This window comes from Mobula birostris, chromosome 18, assembly GCF_030028105.1.
Source record: "Mobula birostris isolate sMobBir1 chromosome 18, sMobBir1.hap1, whole genome shotgun sequence".
Classification (NCBI taxonomy): domain Eukaryota; kingdom Metazoa; phylum Chordata; class Chondrichthyes; order Myliobatiformes; family Myliobatidae; genus Mobula; species Mobula birostris.
Genome location: NC_092387.1, coordinates 9,873,135 through 9,890,728, shown reverse-complemented (window position 1 = coordinate 9,890,728; position 17,594 = coordinate 9,873,135). Strand labels below are relative to the sequence as shown.

The 17,594-nt window shown below is 45.3% G+C and overlaps 1 protein-coding gene across 5 annotated transcripts in view; it reads left to right on the top strand.

The window, feature by feature from the left end:
* The window catches only part of tln2b (talin 2b), a 316,251-nt gene that overhangs the window by 238,785 nt on the left and 59,872 nt on the right, over nt 1-17,594 (top strand). For all 5 annotated transcript variants that reach the window (XM_072282202.1, XM_072282201.1, XM_072282200.1 and 2 more), the window contains 7 exons: nt 3,386-3,529; nt 3,629-3,790; nt 5,056-5,196; nt 6,049-6,230; nt 7,732-7,864; nt 8,900-9,001; nt 9,112-9,282. In XM_072282202.1, coding sequence (XP_072138303.1) covers nt 3,386-3,529; nt 3,629-3,790; nt 5,056-5,196; nt 6,049-6,230; nt 7,732-7,864; nt 8,900-9,001; nt 9,112-9,282 — 1,035 coding nt within the window. The remainder of the gene's footprint in view (nt 1-3,385; nt 3,530-3,628; nt 3,791-5,055; nt 5,197-6,048; nt 6,231-7,731; nt 7,865-8,899; nt 9,002-9,111; nt 9,283-17,594) is intronic.

The following is a 17,594-nucleotide window of genomic DNA, read 5'->3' as shown; positions in this document are numbered from 1 at the left end:
CGGGGATTACTGCTGGGGCCTTTGCTGTTGGTAATATACACTTTATTAGGTACAGGAGTGGAACCCGGTGTGGTCTTCCGTTGCTGTAGCTCATCTACTTCAAGATTCAGAGATGCTGTTCTGCACACCACTGTTGTAACGTGTGGTTATTTGAATTACTGTCACCTTCCTGTTAGTTTGAACCAATACGGCCATTTCCCTCCGACCACTCTCACTAACAAAGCGTTTTCATCCATAAAACTGCTGTTTACTGGATACTTTTCTTTCTCGCACCATCCTTTGTAAACTTTAGAATTTGTTGTGCGTGAAAATCCCAGGAGATCAGTAGTTTGTGAGATACTCAAACCACCCTGTCTGGCACCAATAATCATTCCACGGCCAAAGCCACTTACATCACATTTCTTCCCCATTTTGATGTTTGGTCTGAACAACAAACAACTGAACCTCTTGACCATGTCTGCATGCTTTTATGTATTAAGTTGCTGCTGCACGATCGGCTGATTAGATATTTGCATTAACAAGCAGCTGTATAGGCATAGATAATAAAGTGGCCACGGAGTTCATCTTGGTAATTTGGATGTGGATGTAGGAGGAATGTTTAGTAACTTCATAGATGACACATAGATTGGTGGAGCTCTTGACAGTGTAGAGTCTTAGGCTACAGGGTGATATCAATTTGTTAGTGAAATGGGGTGAGAAATGGCATATGGAGTTTAATTCTGACAGTGTCAGATTGTTCATTTTATAGTAGTAATGAGACCAGGACATACACTGTGAATGGTAGTGTCACATGGAGCATTGAGGAACAGAGGGAGTTTGGGTGCAGATCCAAATATCCTTGAAAGTGGCAGCACATTTAGCTAACCTGCTTAAGAGTGAATTCTGGCCTTAATTAGTCTGGGCATTGAATATAAGAGCAAGGAAGTTGTGTTCGGACCTCAGATGGAATACTGCATGCAGTTGTGGCAACCATGGAATAGGAAAGGTAGATCATAAACATAGGAGTATATTTAGGCCTTCAGCACATTGATCTTGGCTGCTTTATTATCCTTCTTAACCCCATCCTTCTGCCAAATCCCTGTAACGTTTGACATCCTCACTAATCAAGAATCTATCACTCTCTTCTTTAAATATACCCAATGACTTAGCCTCCACAGCTGCCAACACAGTGAATTCCACAGATTCACCACCCTCTGGCCAAAGAAATTCCTCCTTATCTCTGTTCTAAAGGGATGTCCTTCTATTCTGAGCCTGTGCCCTCTAGTCCTAGACTCACACAATTGGAAACATCCTTTCCACGTCCACTCTATCTAGACCTTTCAATATTCAGTAAGTTTCAAAGATATCCCCCCCGCCCCCCAAACATTCTTCTAAACTCCAGTGAATGAGCCATCAAACATCCCTAATGTGTTAACCCTTTCATTCTCATAAACCTCCTCTGGTGCCTCTCCAATACCAGCACATCCTTTCTTAGATATGGTGCCCAAAACTGCTCACAATACTCCATATATGTTCTGATCAATGCCTTATAAAGCTTCAAGTATTACAGCCTTGCTTTTATATTTTAGCCCTCTGGGAATGAATGCTAATGTTCCATTTGCCTGTGATGTGATAGTGCTGGGGGAGGTGTAGAGAAGATTCACCAGGATGCAGCCTGGATTGGATATGAAGACAGACTGCAAGGATGGGTCTGTTTCCCCTGGAACAGAGGGCTTTAAGAGGGAACATGACTGAGGTATACAAAAATTATGAGGGCTGTAGGTGGGGTAGATTGCAGAATAGCTTTGCCCTGGTCCGTCACACCTGTACTGATCATGTTGTCAGTTCCAACCAATCCTATCTGCCTGCATGTGGTCAGTATCTCTCCACTCCCTGCCTGTTAATGTGCCCCTTAGATATTGCTTCACCAAATGCATTCTAGGCACTAGCACTCACTGTTTGTCCAGCCAGTGTTCTCCAGTCCAGGTAACATCCTGGTTAACAACTTCTGCATCCTCCAAAGGTGCAGTGTCCCAGCCTTTGCACCTGATAGCTGTAGGCAAGCGTTCTTTACCACCCTAACCACTTGTGTTCCCACTTATAGGGGGCTATGGACTTGCACCCAAAGGTCTTCCTGAACAACAATGTTCCTAAGGGTCCTTCTATTTACTTACTTCCTTGTTTTAATTGACCTTGCAAAATGCAACACCTTACACTTATCTGCCATTTCCCTGCACAAATTTCCATCTGATCTATATCCTGCTGTATCCGATAACTGCCTTCCTCATTATCCACAACTCTGCCAATTTTATATCATTTACTTATTTGCTAATCAGCCCACCTCCATTTTCATCCAGATCATCAGTACATCTCACAAATAACAATGATCCCTGTGGGATACTATTGCTCATGGACTCCAGTTAGAATAGCACCCCCGCACCTCTACCTTAGGTATGTCTTCTATGCCCAAGCCACTTTTGAATCCAATATGCCATGTCACCATGGATCCCATGTGCCTTAACGTTCTGGATCAGTCTACCATGAGATCTAGAGAATTTAGATTGTTGTGTTAACTGAGAAGTAATGTGAATGCTTAACACCTGAAAAAGAGGTCCTTCTGCAGCTGTACAGGGCCCTGGTGAGACCACACCTGGAGTACTGTGTGCAGTTTTGGTCTCCAAATTTGAGGAAGGACATTCTTGCTATTGAGAGAGTGCAGTGTTGTTCACAAGGTTAAATCCCGGGATGGCGGGACTGTCATATGTCGAAAGATTGGAGCGACTGGGCTTGTATACTCTGGAATTTAGAAGGCTGAGACGGGATCTTATTGAAACATATAAGATTATTAAGGGATTGGACACGCTGCAGGCAGGAAGCATGTTCCCACTGATGGGTGAGTCCAGAACCAGAGGCCACAGTTTAAGAATTAGGGGTAGGCCATTTAGAACAGAGTTGAGGAAAAACTTTTTCACCCAGAGAGTGGTGGATATATGGAATGCTCTGCCCCAGAAGGCTGTGGAGGCCAAGTCTCTGGATACTTTCAAGAAAGAGACGGATAGAGCTCTTAAAGATAGCAGAATCAAAGGTTATGGGGATAAGGCAGGAACTGGATGCTGATTGTGGATGGTCAGCCATGATCACAGTGAATGGCGGTGCTGGCTCGAAGGGTTGAATGGCCTACTCCTGCACCTATTGTCTATTGAAAGAAATTTGCCTCTTAATATTTATTTTTTAACAAAATTCTGAACTGTGACAGAGGTTTGGGATACAGTGTTTCTTGTGCATAGTCTTTGCCTTGGCCTGAAATGTCGACTGTTTATCCCCTCTGTAGATGTTCTGTGACCTACTGAGTTTCTTCAGCATTTTGTGTGCCTTGCTGCAAGTTTATTCGTATCTGTTTCTGCAGGCAGGCTACCTGGTTGGCATATCTGATCCCAACAGCCAGGCCGGGCACCAGGGGCTGGTGGATCCTATTCAATTTGCCAGGGCCAACCAGGCGATTCAGATGGCTTGTCAGAACCTGGTGGATCCAGCAAGCAGCCCATCACAGGTAAGGTGCTCTTTCAGTCTTCAGCCATGGCTGTGTTTTTGATGTGCTGGACCATGTTTGAGGCAGCAGCGTGTGTGATGTCCGACTCTTGCCATGCAGGTGCTGTCTGCTGCCACCATTGTTGCCAAGCACACTTCTGCTCTGTGCAATGCATGTCGGATCGCTTCCTCTAAAACCGCCAATCCTGTAGCCAAGAGGCACTTTGTTCAGTCAGCGAAAGAAGTTGCCAACAGCACTGCCAACCTTGTGAAGACGATCAAGGTAACTGGATCTGTAAATACCTGGTGTTAAAGGCTCCAAGCTCACTGAGACAGGACATAGAACATAGCACAGTACAGCACAGAAACAGTCTTTTTAGACCACAAATACTGTGCCAAGCTAATTCACCTCGTAATTAAGTATCTACATAATGTCTGTATCTGTCCATTCTCTGCATATTTATGTCTGTCTAAGATCCTCTCGGGCGCATGTAGCACACTTGCCTTCACTACCAAACTGGCAGTGTACTTCAGGCACCCACCGCCCCGTATTTTAAATTTTTAAAAATCCTGCCTCACACATCTTCTTTGAACTTATCCCCTCTCACCTTAAATACATGGCCACTAGTGTTAGGTATTTCAGCCCTGTGGAAAAGATACCAGCTATCTACTCTATCCATGCCTCTCAAAATCTTACAAGGTTCTTTTAGCTCTCCCCTTAGCCCCCAGCACTCCAGCGAAAGCAACCCACGTTTGTCCAACTGCTCCTTATAGCACCTGCCCTCTAATCCAGACAGATTCCCGTAAACCTCTTCTGCACCAGCTCCCAAACCTCCACAACCTTCCTATAATAGGGTGACCACAATTAACTGCAATGTTCCAGAGGTAGCCTAAATAGAGTTAATTTTTAAAGTTGCAACATAACTTCTTGACTGTTGAACTTCAATGCTTTGACTAAAAAAAAGGCAAGCATACCATATACTTTCTTTACTGCCCTATCAACCTGGCATTCATTTTCAGAGAACTATGGATTTGGACCCCAAGAAGCTCTATATATCAATGCTGTTAAGGACCTTACATTAACAGGTTTTTGTCCATATAAATGGATGGCTGCAGACAAAATACAACTCACTCTTTATGTTGCAAATGTCTCCTTAACAAATCAACATGAACGTGAGCTTTAGCATGAGTATATTTGTGTTTTTGTGACCAAATCTAAAAAAGGAATGGTACTGTTATTGAGGATTTTGAAATATATTTTCTCTTCTGTTTTCTGGTGCCCTGAAGCTCTGCCTGGTATTGTGGGCAACATGCTCACATCTATAGAACTTCTCATGCCAGAGGATGTCTTTGGGACTTCCTGGGTGATGTCTGGGGGCTCACTGGATGACATTATGAGACATCTAGTGCATGGCTCTTTGTTTTATTGTGGAGTTCTATATGGATGAAAATGCCACTGAAATGAGATCTGTTTGTGAATGAACAGTAATCTTTTCCAGTGTTTCTGAGTGTTGTTACCCCTTCCTTCATTCCCCCCCCCCCCCACAGGCTCTTGATGGCGATTTCTCTGAAGAAAATCGTGAAAAGTGCAGGTTGGCCACGACTCCTTTAATTGAGGCTGTGGAAAATTTGACAGCGTTTGCCTCAAATCCTGAGTTTGTCAGCATCCCAGCGCAGATAGGAGCAGAGGTAAGTGAATGGAAGGGCATTCCAATTGATCAAGGTCCATTGGATGGTCTGTCGTCTTCCTGTTAGTTACGGATTAACTGAAGTGATAGCTGTCGGTTAGTGGTTATCCAACAGACCACAGTGAGGAAATGGGAAAAGCACGGGTAATGACTTGGATGAGGAGGCGGAAGGGTGGGTTAGTAAATATACAGGTGACATGAGGGTTGGTGGTGTTGTAAATGGTGTAGAAGGTTATGGTAGAATACAACGGGACATTGATAAGATGCAGGGCTTGGCAGAGAAGTGGCAGATGGAATTCAAATCAGAAAGTGTGAAGTGATACACTTTGGAAGGTTGAACTTGAAGGCTGAACACAAGACTAATGACAGGATTCTTAGCGGTGTGGAGGAACAGAAGGATCTTGGAGTCCATGTCCTTAGATCCCTCAGAAAATTCGAGGACAATGTGGGAGGGAACGGTTAGATTGATCTTGGAATAGGTTGAAATGTCAGCACGTCATGGGTCAAAGGTCTTGTACTGGGCTGTAATGTTCTACTGTATATTCTATAGAGAATCATGAAACATTGACCAAACATATCTGTTTGGACAAAGTTACAGACATCCTTTGTATTTCATATAATAACCTTAAAACCTAATCATTGTGTTGCATTCTCCGTGCCAAGCCTGCTCATGCAGCAGTGAAATCAGTATGTGCTGCTTTCTGGTGATGTTCGTGGAACAGTCTCACAAGGGTGATCAGCAGTAAGAAAATTGCAAAGCCATTTGGAAGATCTGAAACCAGTGCCTGTGTATTTGAGTTTGCCACTGTCATGTTTTAAATGTATTTATGCAGTTATGTACTTACTTCTGTAGGGTGCCCAGGCCCAGGAACCAATTCTTTCAGCTGCTCGATCCATGCTGGAGAGCTCATCCTCCCTCATCAAAAGTGCTCGGTCACTCGCCATCAACCCGAAGGACCCCCCAACCTGGTCTATCCTGGCGGGACACTCTCGCACTGTGTCAGACTCCATTAAGAGCCTCATAACATCCATCAGGTGAGACTTAGCTCTGATTCTATATTCACAGAATCAGAATCAGGTTTATTATCACTGAAAGTTGTTGTGAAACCAAAGGTTCAAAGGTACAATTTAATGTCAGAGAAATGTATACAATATACATCCTGAAATGCTTTTTCTTCGCAAACATCCATGAATACAGAGGAGTGCCTCAAAGAATAAACGACAGTTAAATGTTAGAACCCCAAAGTCCTCCCCCAGTTCCCCTCCCGCACGTAAGCGACAGCGAGCAACGATCCTTCCTCCCCCTGCCGGCAAAAAAAGCACTGGCAATTGCCACCGAGCACTCAAGTGTGAGCAAAGCAATAGCAAAGACACAGACTTGCCGTTACCCCAGAGACTTCGACATATCGCAGGTTCTCTCTCTCCCTAATAAGGAAGAAAGAGGTGTCTCCATTTTCCCAGCGAGCATGGAGACATAACAAACAACTCGCTGGTTTACGATGTTAAAAGTCCGTTACGTTGCTTTTTTTGAGCTCTGTGCCTGAAAGATTCCAGGTCTCCAGGCACACAGCAGATATCCCAACTCCCCTGACGACACACGGGTCTACTGTCATGACACTGGCCCTCCATCTGCCTGTCCCCAGAGCCCCAAGATCCTAGGCTTCCAAATTCGAGCCAGATTCTTATGCCGAGCCTTTGGTGTACTGAACAACAGCCAGTTATGGAACCCTGAGAGCGGGTCCTATTCCCGCAAAGAACCGTAGTCAGCATGTAACTCCAGGTCAGGGTCTTCAAAAGACGCTGAAAGGGGAAAATAGAGATATTAAAGATAGAAATAGAGCTGTTTCCAAAGATGCAAACAAAGTAGTCGCCATTAGGCACCATTAATCCTCCTAACCTCTGTCCCCGTGTTGTTTTGTAGCAGCAGTACAGTGAAAGTCATAAGAATTACTGTAAGTTACAAGAAAGCAGCAAATTAGTACATCAGTAGTGTTTGTGGACTTTTCAGAAATCTTGTAGAAAGACGCTGTTCCTAAAACCTTGAGTGTTGGTCATCGGGCTCCAAATCGCTTTGTTTTGCCATTTTGACCAGTTTATGACCCAAAGCAATCTGGTCAACTCTCAGCTGCCAACGAAAACGTTCAAGCAAACCAGTTGATTATCTAATCGATGCCCAGTGCTTCAAAGCAGCAGCTGATGTGAACAGATTAGGCTGAAGTACTGTGACCACGTCTGATAACTGAATAATACAGTAATTCTGCAATCCAGTGTGCCAGTGGCAAATGTATATTCTGATGGGCCAACTGAAAGCTCCATTATTCACGTGTATATCCATGACAATTCAGGATTAGGTAGGCTTATAATTTTGGCAACAGTACTGTCACCTCTCAGCAACAATTTTAAATAGAATTAAGCCATGTATTATTTGATTCATCTTTAATAAACTTGGCAAGTTTGTGTAATGTGGCAGATACTTGTTGCAAACAGGTGAATGTGCATGTGAACTCTTCTTGTTCAAACCCATTTCACTTTGAAGGGACAAGGCTCCAGGCCAGAGAGAATGTGACTGTTCAATTGACAACATCAACAAGTGTATTCGGGAGATCGAGCAAGCATCCCTGGCAGCTGTCAGTCAGAACTTGCCAACAAGAGATGACATTTCATTGGAGGTAAAGTAGCAGTTGTCTACCCTTCGTTCACTTTGATGGAAACTCTGCCCTCTGCCATTTGCAGAGGTCCATCAGAGGCTTCAGTTTTATACTGTGCTGGAGTCACAAGTGTTCCAGGTGCAAACATGATCCAATAATAGTTAACTACATAGAGAAGCAGTGTGGAGAGGTTGTGCCTTGTCCTGGGAGATAAAGACCATAAGATAAAGGAGCAGAATTAGGCCATTTGGCCCATCGAGTCTGTTCTGCCACTTCATCATTGCTGATCTAATTTTCCTCACAGCCCCACTCTCCTGCCTTCTCCCCATTTCCCTTCATGTCCTGACCAATCAAGAATCTATCAACCTCTGCCTTAAATATACAAAAGACTTGGCCTCCACAGCTGCATGTGACAACAAATTCCACAGAATTAGGTGTTAGGTAAGGAGAATAACTTCAGTGGCAGAAGGTTTTGTCACCAGGCAAATTCATTGATAAAAGAACAAGGATGCTTGAGAACAGTTTACACTGGAAGCTGTGAACTGGAAAGCAGCTTGTGAGATTGTTGGAAGCAGGTTCAGTAATAACTTTCAAAACAAGAACAGATATAAAGTAAAGGGGAATGTTTGCAGTGTTGAGGAGAAAACAGTCAGTGTTGTGTGATTGATTTCACAACTGCCTCTCAGATCATACAGGTGCAATGGGCTGAATGGTATTTTCACCGTTTTATTCCTTCTAGCTCAGAGAGTGATGTTCCTATCAGCCAATGCAGAGACAGACAGGGGTGTGTGTGTTTTGGGGGGAGGGTTACAGATCTTCCTATCAGCCAACGCAGAAACAGAGACAGGGGTGTGAGGGTGAAGGGAGCAGATGGGAACAGAAGAGTGGATCTTCCTATCAGCCAATACAGAGACAGGGACAGGGGTGTGGGGGTGGTGGGGGAGCAGATGGGAACAGAAGACATCCTACAAGTGTGGGTGCTTCTGTTTGGCAATGAACTCCCCTGAGGTATGTGGCCTGTGTTCTGTGACCCCCCCCTTTCTATTCTGTGTGTAGGCCTTGCAGGAGCAGATGAGTTCAACGGTGCAGGAAATAGGACACCTGATTGACCCGATAACCACGGCTGCTCGCGGGGAGGCTGCTCAGCTGGGCCACAAGGTACAGAGTGAGTTGATCCATAATCCTTTCGACGGCAGGTTGACGTCTGGGTTCCTGTGAGCTTTGGCACCATGTAAACACACTGCATTGTCCTCTTGCCTCCCCCACAGGTCACCCAGCTGGCCAGTTACTTTGAGCCTTTGACCCTGGCCTCAGTCGGTGTGGCATCCAAAGTGCTGGACCACCAGCAGCAGATGACTGTGCTGGATCAGACCAAGACCCTGGCAGAGTCCGCTCTGCAGATGCTGTACGCGGCCAAGGAAGGTGGCGGTAATCCCAAGGTAGGACGCAGAGCAGAGATCACCTTCTGAATATTGACTTTGGAGACGTGACTGTTGGTATTTATATACTGGGTTACTGACATTTGTATCGCAGTCAGCAAGGAAGAAATTGTTGAGGAACCACCGGTGATAGGAGAATACCTCTGCGACCATGTCTAACCAGATTTGAGAATTGGCAACCTAAGTTTGAGCTTAATCGCAAAGGTGGGAGTTGGGTTGCTATGGCATATACTACTCAGGGTGGTGTGACGTTTGGTACGTTCTTGTCTGAGCCACTGTAGTTGGTTGGATGTTGATTATGTCCAATGAAAGATGGACTTTTGGTGGATCTCCCCTCATCATTTGCTTTGGCAAATAGTGTACAGAAGGACCCACAGACACTGTACCAGTGATATAACCATTTAACAATTACAGCACGGAAACAGGCCATCTCGGCCCTTCTAGTCTATGCCGAACGCTTACTCTCACCTAGTCCCACCGACCTGCACTCAGCCCATAACCCTCCATTCCTTTCCTGTCCATATATCTATCCAATTTAACTTTAAACGCAGTGGGGCAGTGACCTAGTGTCAACGGAACTGTATTCATCAATACAGCAACAATGCTGGCAAGTGGAGGTCGCAGATCTGTCGCTGAGCCTGAGACATTTGACCAGTGTCAACCGTCCACCCCGTATGTGGAACAAGTGAAGATTCCCCTGAGGATGGACATTATTCACAAGATCACAAGACAAAGGAGCAGAAATAGGCCATTCGGCCCATCGAGTCTGCTCCGCAGTTCCCCCATGAGCTAAACTATTCACCCATCTAGTTCCAATTTCCGGCTTTTTCTCCATATCCCTTGATACCCTGACTAATTAGATACCTGTCAATCTCCTCCTTAAAACACCCTCAATGATCGGGCCTCCACAGCTGTACGTGGCAACGAATTCCACAAATCCACGACCCTCTGGCTAAAAACATTTCTCCTCATCTCTGTTTTAACTGGGTACCCTCTAATTCTAAGACTTTGGCCTCCTGTCCTGGACTCACTCACCAAGGGAAACAACCTTTCCACATCTACTCTGTCCAACCCTTCCAACATTTAATTGCCGTGGTCCTGGAGAAGGGCTTAGCTCATAGTGTGAGATGATGCTGAGTTCACTGGCTCTGAGCTGACATCCAGTGACTGCTGAATTTGTGTGCAGGTACAGGAGTCCCTGGTAAAACTGAAACCATGGGGCATCAGTGATGGTGTAAAGCTGTGGGTTATACCTAGCAAAGATCAGTCAATCCAACCTCAGGACAGAAATACTCAAACCTGCTCTGCTGCTTCATCAATAATTTTCCCAACCCGGGGTCCACAGACCCCTCAGTTAATGGTAGGGGTCCATGGCATAAAAAAGGTTGGGAACCCCTGCACTACAGGGTCAGAAGTAGGGAAGGTCATCAGTATTTGCTTGGTGTTCACTCTTTACACAGAGAGCAATAGGTGCCTGGAACACACTACTAGAGCCGGTGGTGGAGACAGGAGGCATTGAGACAGGCAGGGAATGGAGGAATGTGGAAAGTGGGAAGACAATTGGGATTAGTTTAATTTGGCATCATGCTTGGCGCAGGCATCCTGTGTGTTGTGTTCTATTTCATTACCACTGACTGGCAGCTCAATCAGAACCAACAAATCATGTAAGGTAACTACAAGATCAAGTTAGGGGCTAGGTATCCTGTGGTGAATGTCTCACCTCCTGACATCCCAAAGCTTTTTTTTTTAACCATCTCCCAGCAATGTCAGGAGCACGTTGGAATGGGGCAGCTGTAATGATTCTCAGAAAGTTTGACACCATCCAGAATGAAGCAGCCTACTTGATTGTCACTCCACCAGCAGCACACTGTCTGCAAAATGTACTGTAGTGAGTCACCAAGGTTCTCCATCATTACCTCCACATGGCCAACCTCTTCTGTCCAAGAAGGACAAGTGCAGGTTCCTGTACAATTCTGATTTGGAAATACTTCACAGTAACCTTGTTTTTATGGGTCTAGTTCCCGGAGTACCCTCCCAGCAGCAGTCTGGCACCACCTCCAGGGCCTGAATGGTTCAGGAAGATTGCTCACAGCTGCCTCTGGGTGACACTTTGGTGTAGGCAGTAAATCCTGACATTGTCAGCAATGCTCTCAGGATGAGGCTTTTCATTCTAGGACGAGGGAGATGTCTTCATTTTTTAAAGAAAGGGGCTTCCCTTCCTCCACTATCAACTCTGCCCTTAAACGCATCTCCCCCATTTCACGTACATCTGCTCTCACTCCATCCTCCCGCCACCCCACTAAGAATAGGGTTCCCCTGGTCCTCACCTACCACCCCACCAGCCTCCGGGTCCAACATATTATTCTCCGTAACTTCCGCCACCTCCAACGGGATCCCACCACTAAGCACATCTTTCCCTCTCCCCCTCTGCATTCCGCAGGGATCGCTCCCTACACAACTCCCTTGTCCATTCGTCCCCCCCATCCCTCCCCACTGATCTCCCTCCTGGCACTTATCCATGTAAGCGGAACAAGTGCTACACATGCCCTTACACTTCCTCCCTTACCACCATTCAGGGCCCCAAACAGTCCTTCCAGGTGAGGCAACACTTCACCTGTGAGTGCACTGGGGTGATATACTGCGTCCGGTGCTCCCGATGTGGCCTTTTATATATTGGCGAGACCCGACGCAGACTGGGAGACCGCTTTGCTGAACATCTACGCTCTGTCCGCCAGAGAAAGCAGGATCTCCCAGTGGCCACACATTTTAATTCCACATCCCATTCCCATTCTGACATGTCTATCCACGGCCTCCTCTACTGTAAAGATGAAGCCACACTCAGGTTGGAGGAACAACACCTTATATTCCGTCTGCGTAGCCTCCAACCTGATGGCATGAACATCGACTTCTCTAACTTCTGCTAATGCCCCACCTCCTCCCCGTACCCCATCTGTTACTTATTTTTATGCACACATTCTTTCTCTCACTCTCCTTTTTCTCCCTCTGTCCCTCTGAATATACCTGTTGCCCATCCTCTGGGCCCCCCCCCCCGTCTTTCTTCCCGGACCTCCTGTCCCATGATCCTCTCGTATCCCCTTTTGCCTATCACCTGTCCAGCTCTTGGCTCCATCCCTCCCTCTCCTGTCTTCTCCTATCATTTTGGATCTCCCCCTCCCCCTCCAACTTTCAAATCCCTTACTCACCCTTCCTTCAGTTAGTCCTGACGAAGGGTCTCGGCCTGAAACGTCGACTGCACCTCTTCCTAGAGATGCTGCCTGGCCTGCTGCGTTCACCAGCAACTTTGATGTGTGTTGCTTGAATTTCCAGCATCTGCAGAATTCCTGTTGTTTCTCTCTAATTTTAGACACGTTACTATAGGAGATGGACACTGGCCATCGACCCTATCAATGCCTGTCATAATTTTATATACCTCCACAATGTCACCTCTCAACCTTCTCCTTTCCAGGGAAACAGACCCAGTTAGGTAGTCTGTTTTAATAACTCTGGCTCTCCTGTCCAGGTAACATCCTTCTGAATCTTTCCTGTGCCCCCTCAAGCTTAATCACATCCTTCGATTAGTGTGATCACCAGAGCCTGCACACAGTGCTCCAAGGTGGTTTTCAACACAACTTGTACAGCTAAAACAAGATGTCCCAAACCTTGTACTCAGTACCTCAGCCAATGAAGGTGAGCATGCCATTTGCCTTCCTCACCACCCTGTTGATGTGTGTTCAGATTTTCAGAGAATAATGCACTTGTACCTCAAAGCATATTTGTTCAACGGCAGTCTCCAGTGCCGTGAAAATCGCTCTTCATGTCCTGCTCTAGTGTAGTTAAATTCCACCTGTCATTCTGTAAGACCACAAGACGGAGGAGTAGAACTAGGTAATTCAGCCCATCGAGTCTGCCCCGCCATTCCATCATGGCTGATCCAGTCGCCATGTCAACCTCATTCTCCTGCCTTCTCCTCATAACCTTTGATGCCCTGATTAATCAAGAATCTATCAACCTCTGCCTTAAATTTTCCCAGTGACTTGGTCTGCACAGCTGCCTGATAATGAATTCCCCAGATTCACCATGAGAAATTTTTCCTCATTTCTGTTCTAAATGGATGTCCCTTAATTCTGAGGCTATGCTCTCTGGTCTGTGAATCACCCACTATAGGAAACATCATCTCCGCATCCACTCTACCTAGGCCTTTCAATACTTGATATGTTTCAATGAGATTTCCTCCTGATTCTACTAAATTCCAGCGTGTACAGGCCCAGAGCCATCAAATGCCCATCATATTTTAACCCCTTCATTCCCAGGATTATTCTTGTGAACCTCCTCTGGACCCTGTCCAATCCCAGCACATCTTTTCTAAGATAATGAGCCCAAACCTACTCTCAATATTCCAAATGCAACCTGACCAATGCCTTATGAAGCCTCATTATTACAACCTTGCACTTGTATTCTAGTCCTCGCGAAATGAATGTTAACATTGCATTTGCCATTCTTATCACCAGCTCAACCTGCAAGCTAACCTTTAGGGAATCCTGCACAAGGGCTCCAAAGTCCCTATGCAACTCTGATTTCTGAATTTTCACCCCACTTAGAAAATAGTCCATGCCTTTATTCCTTCTGCCATGCGGTTTCCTACACTATATTCCATCTGCCACTCCTTTGCCCATTCCCCCAGTCAGTCTAAGTCCTTGTGCAGACACCCTGCTTCCTCAGCACTACCTGCCTCTTGACCTATTGTCCACAAGCTTGGCCACAAAGCCATCAATTCCGTCGTCCAAATCACTGACATGTGGCGTGAAAAGAAGCTGTTTCAACACTGACCCCTGGTGCACACCACCAATTGGCAGCAATCAAGCAGAAAAGGCCCCCTTTATTCTCACTCTCTGCCTCCTGCCAGACCACCAATCTTCTGTCCATGCTAGTACCTTTCCTGCAATACCACAGACTATTATCTTGTTAAGCTGCCTCATGTACAGCACCTTGGCTTCTGAAAATCCAAGTAAACAACACCCACCAACCTTCCCTCGTCTATCCTGCCTGTTATTTCCTCAAAGAATTCCAACAGATTTGTCAACCAAGATTTCCACTTAAGAAAATGCTGACTTTGCCTATTTTATTAAGTGCCTCTAAGTACCCTAAAACCTCATCCTTAATAATAGATTCCAACATCTTTTCAACCACTGAAGTCAGGCTAACTGGCCTATAATTTCCTTTCTTCTGCCTCACCCCCTTGTTAAAGAGTGAAGTGACATTTGCAATTTTCTAGCCCTCAGGAACCATTCTACAATGTAGTGATTTTTCAAAGATCATTACTAATGCCTCCATAATCTCTTCAGCTACCTCTTTCAGAACCCTGGGGTGATCAGGTAATTTATCTACCTTCAGACTTTTCAGCTTCTGCTTAGTAATAGCAATGACGCACATTTCTGCCCCCTGATAATAAGTCTGATTCTGACACTCACATTTTTAGCTTTCTGCTAGTGTCTTCCACTTTGAAGACTAACTCTAAATACTTATTAAGTTCATCCGCCATTTCTTTGACCCCATTACTACCTTTCCAGTGTCACTTTTCAATGGTCAGATATCTCGTCTCTCTATTGTTCTTCATTTATCTGAAAAAAACATTGGTATCTTCTTTTATTATTGGCTGGCTTACATTCATATTTCACCTTTTCCCTCTGTAGACTTTTTAATTGCCATCTATTGGTTTTTAAAAGCTTCCATAACCTCTATTTACTAATTTTTGCTATATTACATGCCCTCTCTTTTGCTTTTATGCTGCCTTTAAGTTCCCTTGTCAGCCGCAGTTGTCTTGTCCTCCCTTTAGAATACTACTTCATCTTTGGGTTCTCTTTTCCTGCACTTTCTGAATTTCTGAAAGAAGGACATCAGTGACCACGGATGTTCCACGGGAGTTGTTCAGCAGCCCCTGCCCTCCGTGATTGTTATGAATGACTTGCGTGAGGAAAGTGGAAAGGTAGGTTGGCAAGTGTAGGTTGCAGATGACATGAAGGTTGTAGTATTCTGGATCGTGTAGTTGGTTGTTGTAGGGTACAGCGGGATATTGAGAAGCAGATGGAGTTCAATCCAGAAACTGTGGAGTGCCACACTTCAGAGGGTCAATCAGAAAGGCAGAGTATGAGGTTAATGACAGGATTCTGAGCAGTGGGGAGGAACAAGGAGACCTTGTGGTCCACTTTCACAGATGATAGAAACATAGAAACATAGAAAATAGGTGCAGGAGTAGGCCATTCGGCCCTTCGAGCCTGCACCGCCATTCATTATGATCATGGCTGATCATCCAACTCAGAACCCCGCCCCAGCCTTCCCTCCATACCCCCTGACCCCCCGTAGCCACAAGGGCCATATCTAACTCCCTCTTAAATATAGCCAATGAACTGGCCTCAACTGTTTCCTGTGGCAGAGAATTCCACAGATTCACCACTCTCTGTGTGAAGAAGTTTTTCCTAATCTCGGTCCTAAAAGGCTTCCCCTCTATCCTCAAACTGTGGCCCCTCGTTCTGGACTTCCCCAACATCGGGAATAATCTTCCTGCATCTAGCCTGTCCAATCCCTTTAGGATCTTATACGTTTCAATCAGATCCCCCCTCAATCTTCTAAATTCCAACGAGTACAAGCCCAGTTCATCCAGTCTCTCTTCATATGAAAGTCCTGCCATCCCAGGAATCAATCTGGTGAACCTTCTTTGTACTCCCTCTATGGCAAGGATGTCTTTCCTCAGATTAGGGGACCAAAACTGCACACAATACTCCAGGTGTGGTCTCACTAAGGCCTTGTACAACTGCAGTAGTACCTCCCTGCTCCTGTACTTGAATGCTCTCGCTATAAATGCCAGCATACCATTCGCCTTTTTCACCGCCTGCTGTACCTGCATGCCCACTTTCAATGACTGGTGTATAATGACACCCAGGTCTCGTTGCACCTCCCCTTTTCCTAATCGGCCACTATGCAGATAATAATCTGTTTTCCTATTTTTGCCACCAAAGTGGATAACTTCACATTTATCCACATTAAATTGCATCTGCCATGAATTTGCCCACTCACCCAACCTATCCAAGTCACCCTGCATCCTCTTAGCATCCTCCTCACAGCTAATACTGCCACCCAGCTTCATGTCATCCGCAAACTTGGAGATGCTGCATTTAATTCCCTCATCCAAGTCATTAATATATATTGTAAACAACTGGGGTCCCAGCACTGAGCCTTGCAGTACCCCACTAGTCACCGCCTGCCATTCTGAAAAGGTCCCGTTTATTCCCACTCTTTGCTTCCTGTCTGCTAACCAATTCTCCACCCACACCAATACCTTACCCCCAATACCGTGTGCTTTAAGTTTGCACACTAATCTCCTGTGTGGGACCTTGTCAAAAGCCTTTTGAAAATCCAAATATACCACATCCACTGGTTCTCCCCTATCCACTCTACTAGTTACATCCTCAAAAAATTCTATGAGATTTGTCAGACATGATTTTCCTTTCACAAATCCATGCTGACTTTGTCCGATCATTTCACCGCTTTCCAAATGTGCTGTTATCACATCCTTGATAACTGACTCCAGCAGTTTCCCCACCACTGACGTTAGGCTAACTGGTCTATAATTCCCCGGTTTCTTTCTCCCTCCTTTTTTAAAAAGTGGGGTTACATTAACCACCCTCCAATCCTCAGGAACTAGTCCAGAATCTAATGAGTTTTGAAAAATTATCACTAATGCATCCACTATTTCTTGGGCTACTTCCTTAAGCACTCTGGGATGCAGACCATCTGGCCCTGGGGATTTATCTGCCTTCAATCCCTTCAATTTACCTAACACCACTTCCCTACTAACATGTATTTCACTCAGTTCCTCCATCTCACTGGACCCTCTGTCCCCTAGTATTTCTGGAAGATTATTCATGTCCTCCTTAGTGAAGACAGAACCAAAGTAATTATTCAATTGGTCTGCCATGTCCTTGCTCCCCATAATCAATTCACCCGTTTCTGTCTGCAGGGGACCTACATTTGTCTTTACCAGTCTTTTCCTTTTTACATATCTATAAAAGCTTTTACAGTCCGTTTTTATGTTCCCTGCCAGTTTTCTCTCATAATCTTTTTTCCCCTTCCTAATTAAGCCCTTTGTCCTCCTCTGCTGAACTCTGAATTTCTCCCAGTCCTCAGGTGAGCCACTTTCTCTGGCTAATTTGTATGCTTCTTCCTTGGAATTGATACTATCCCTAATTTCTCTTGTCAGCCACGGGTGCACTACCTTCCTTGATTTATTCTTTTGCCAAACTGGGATGAACAATTGT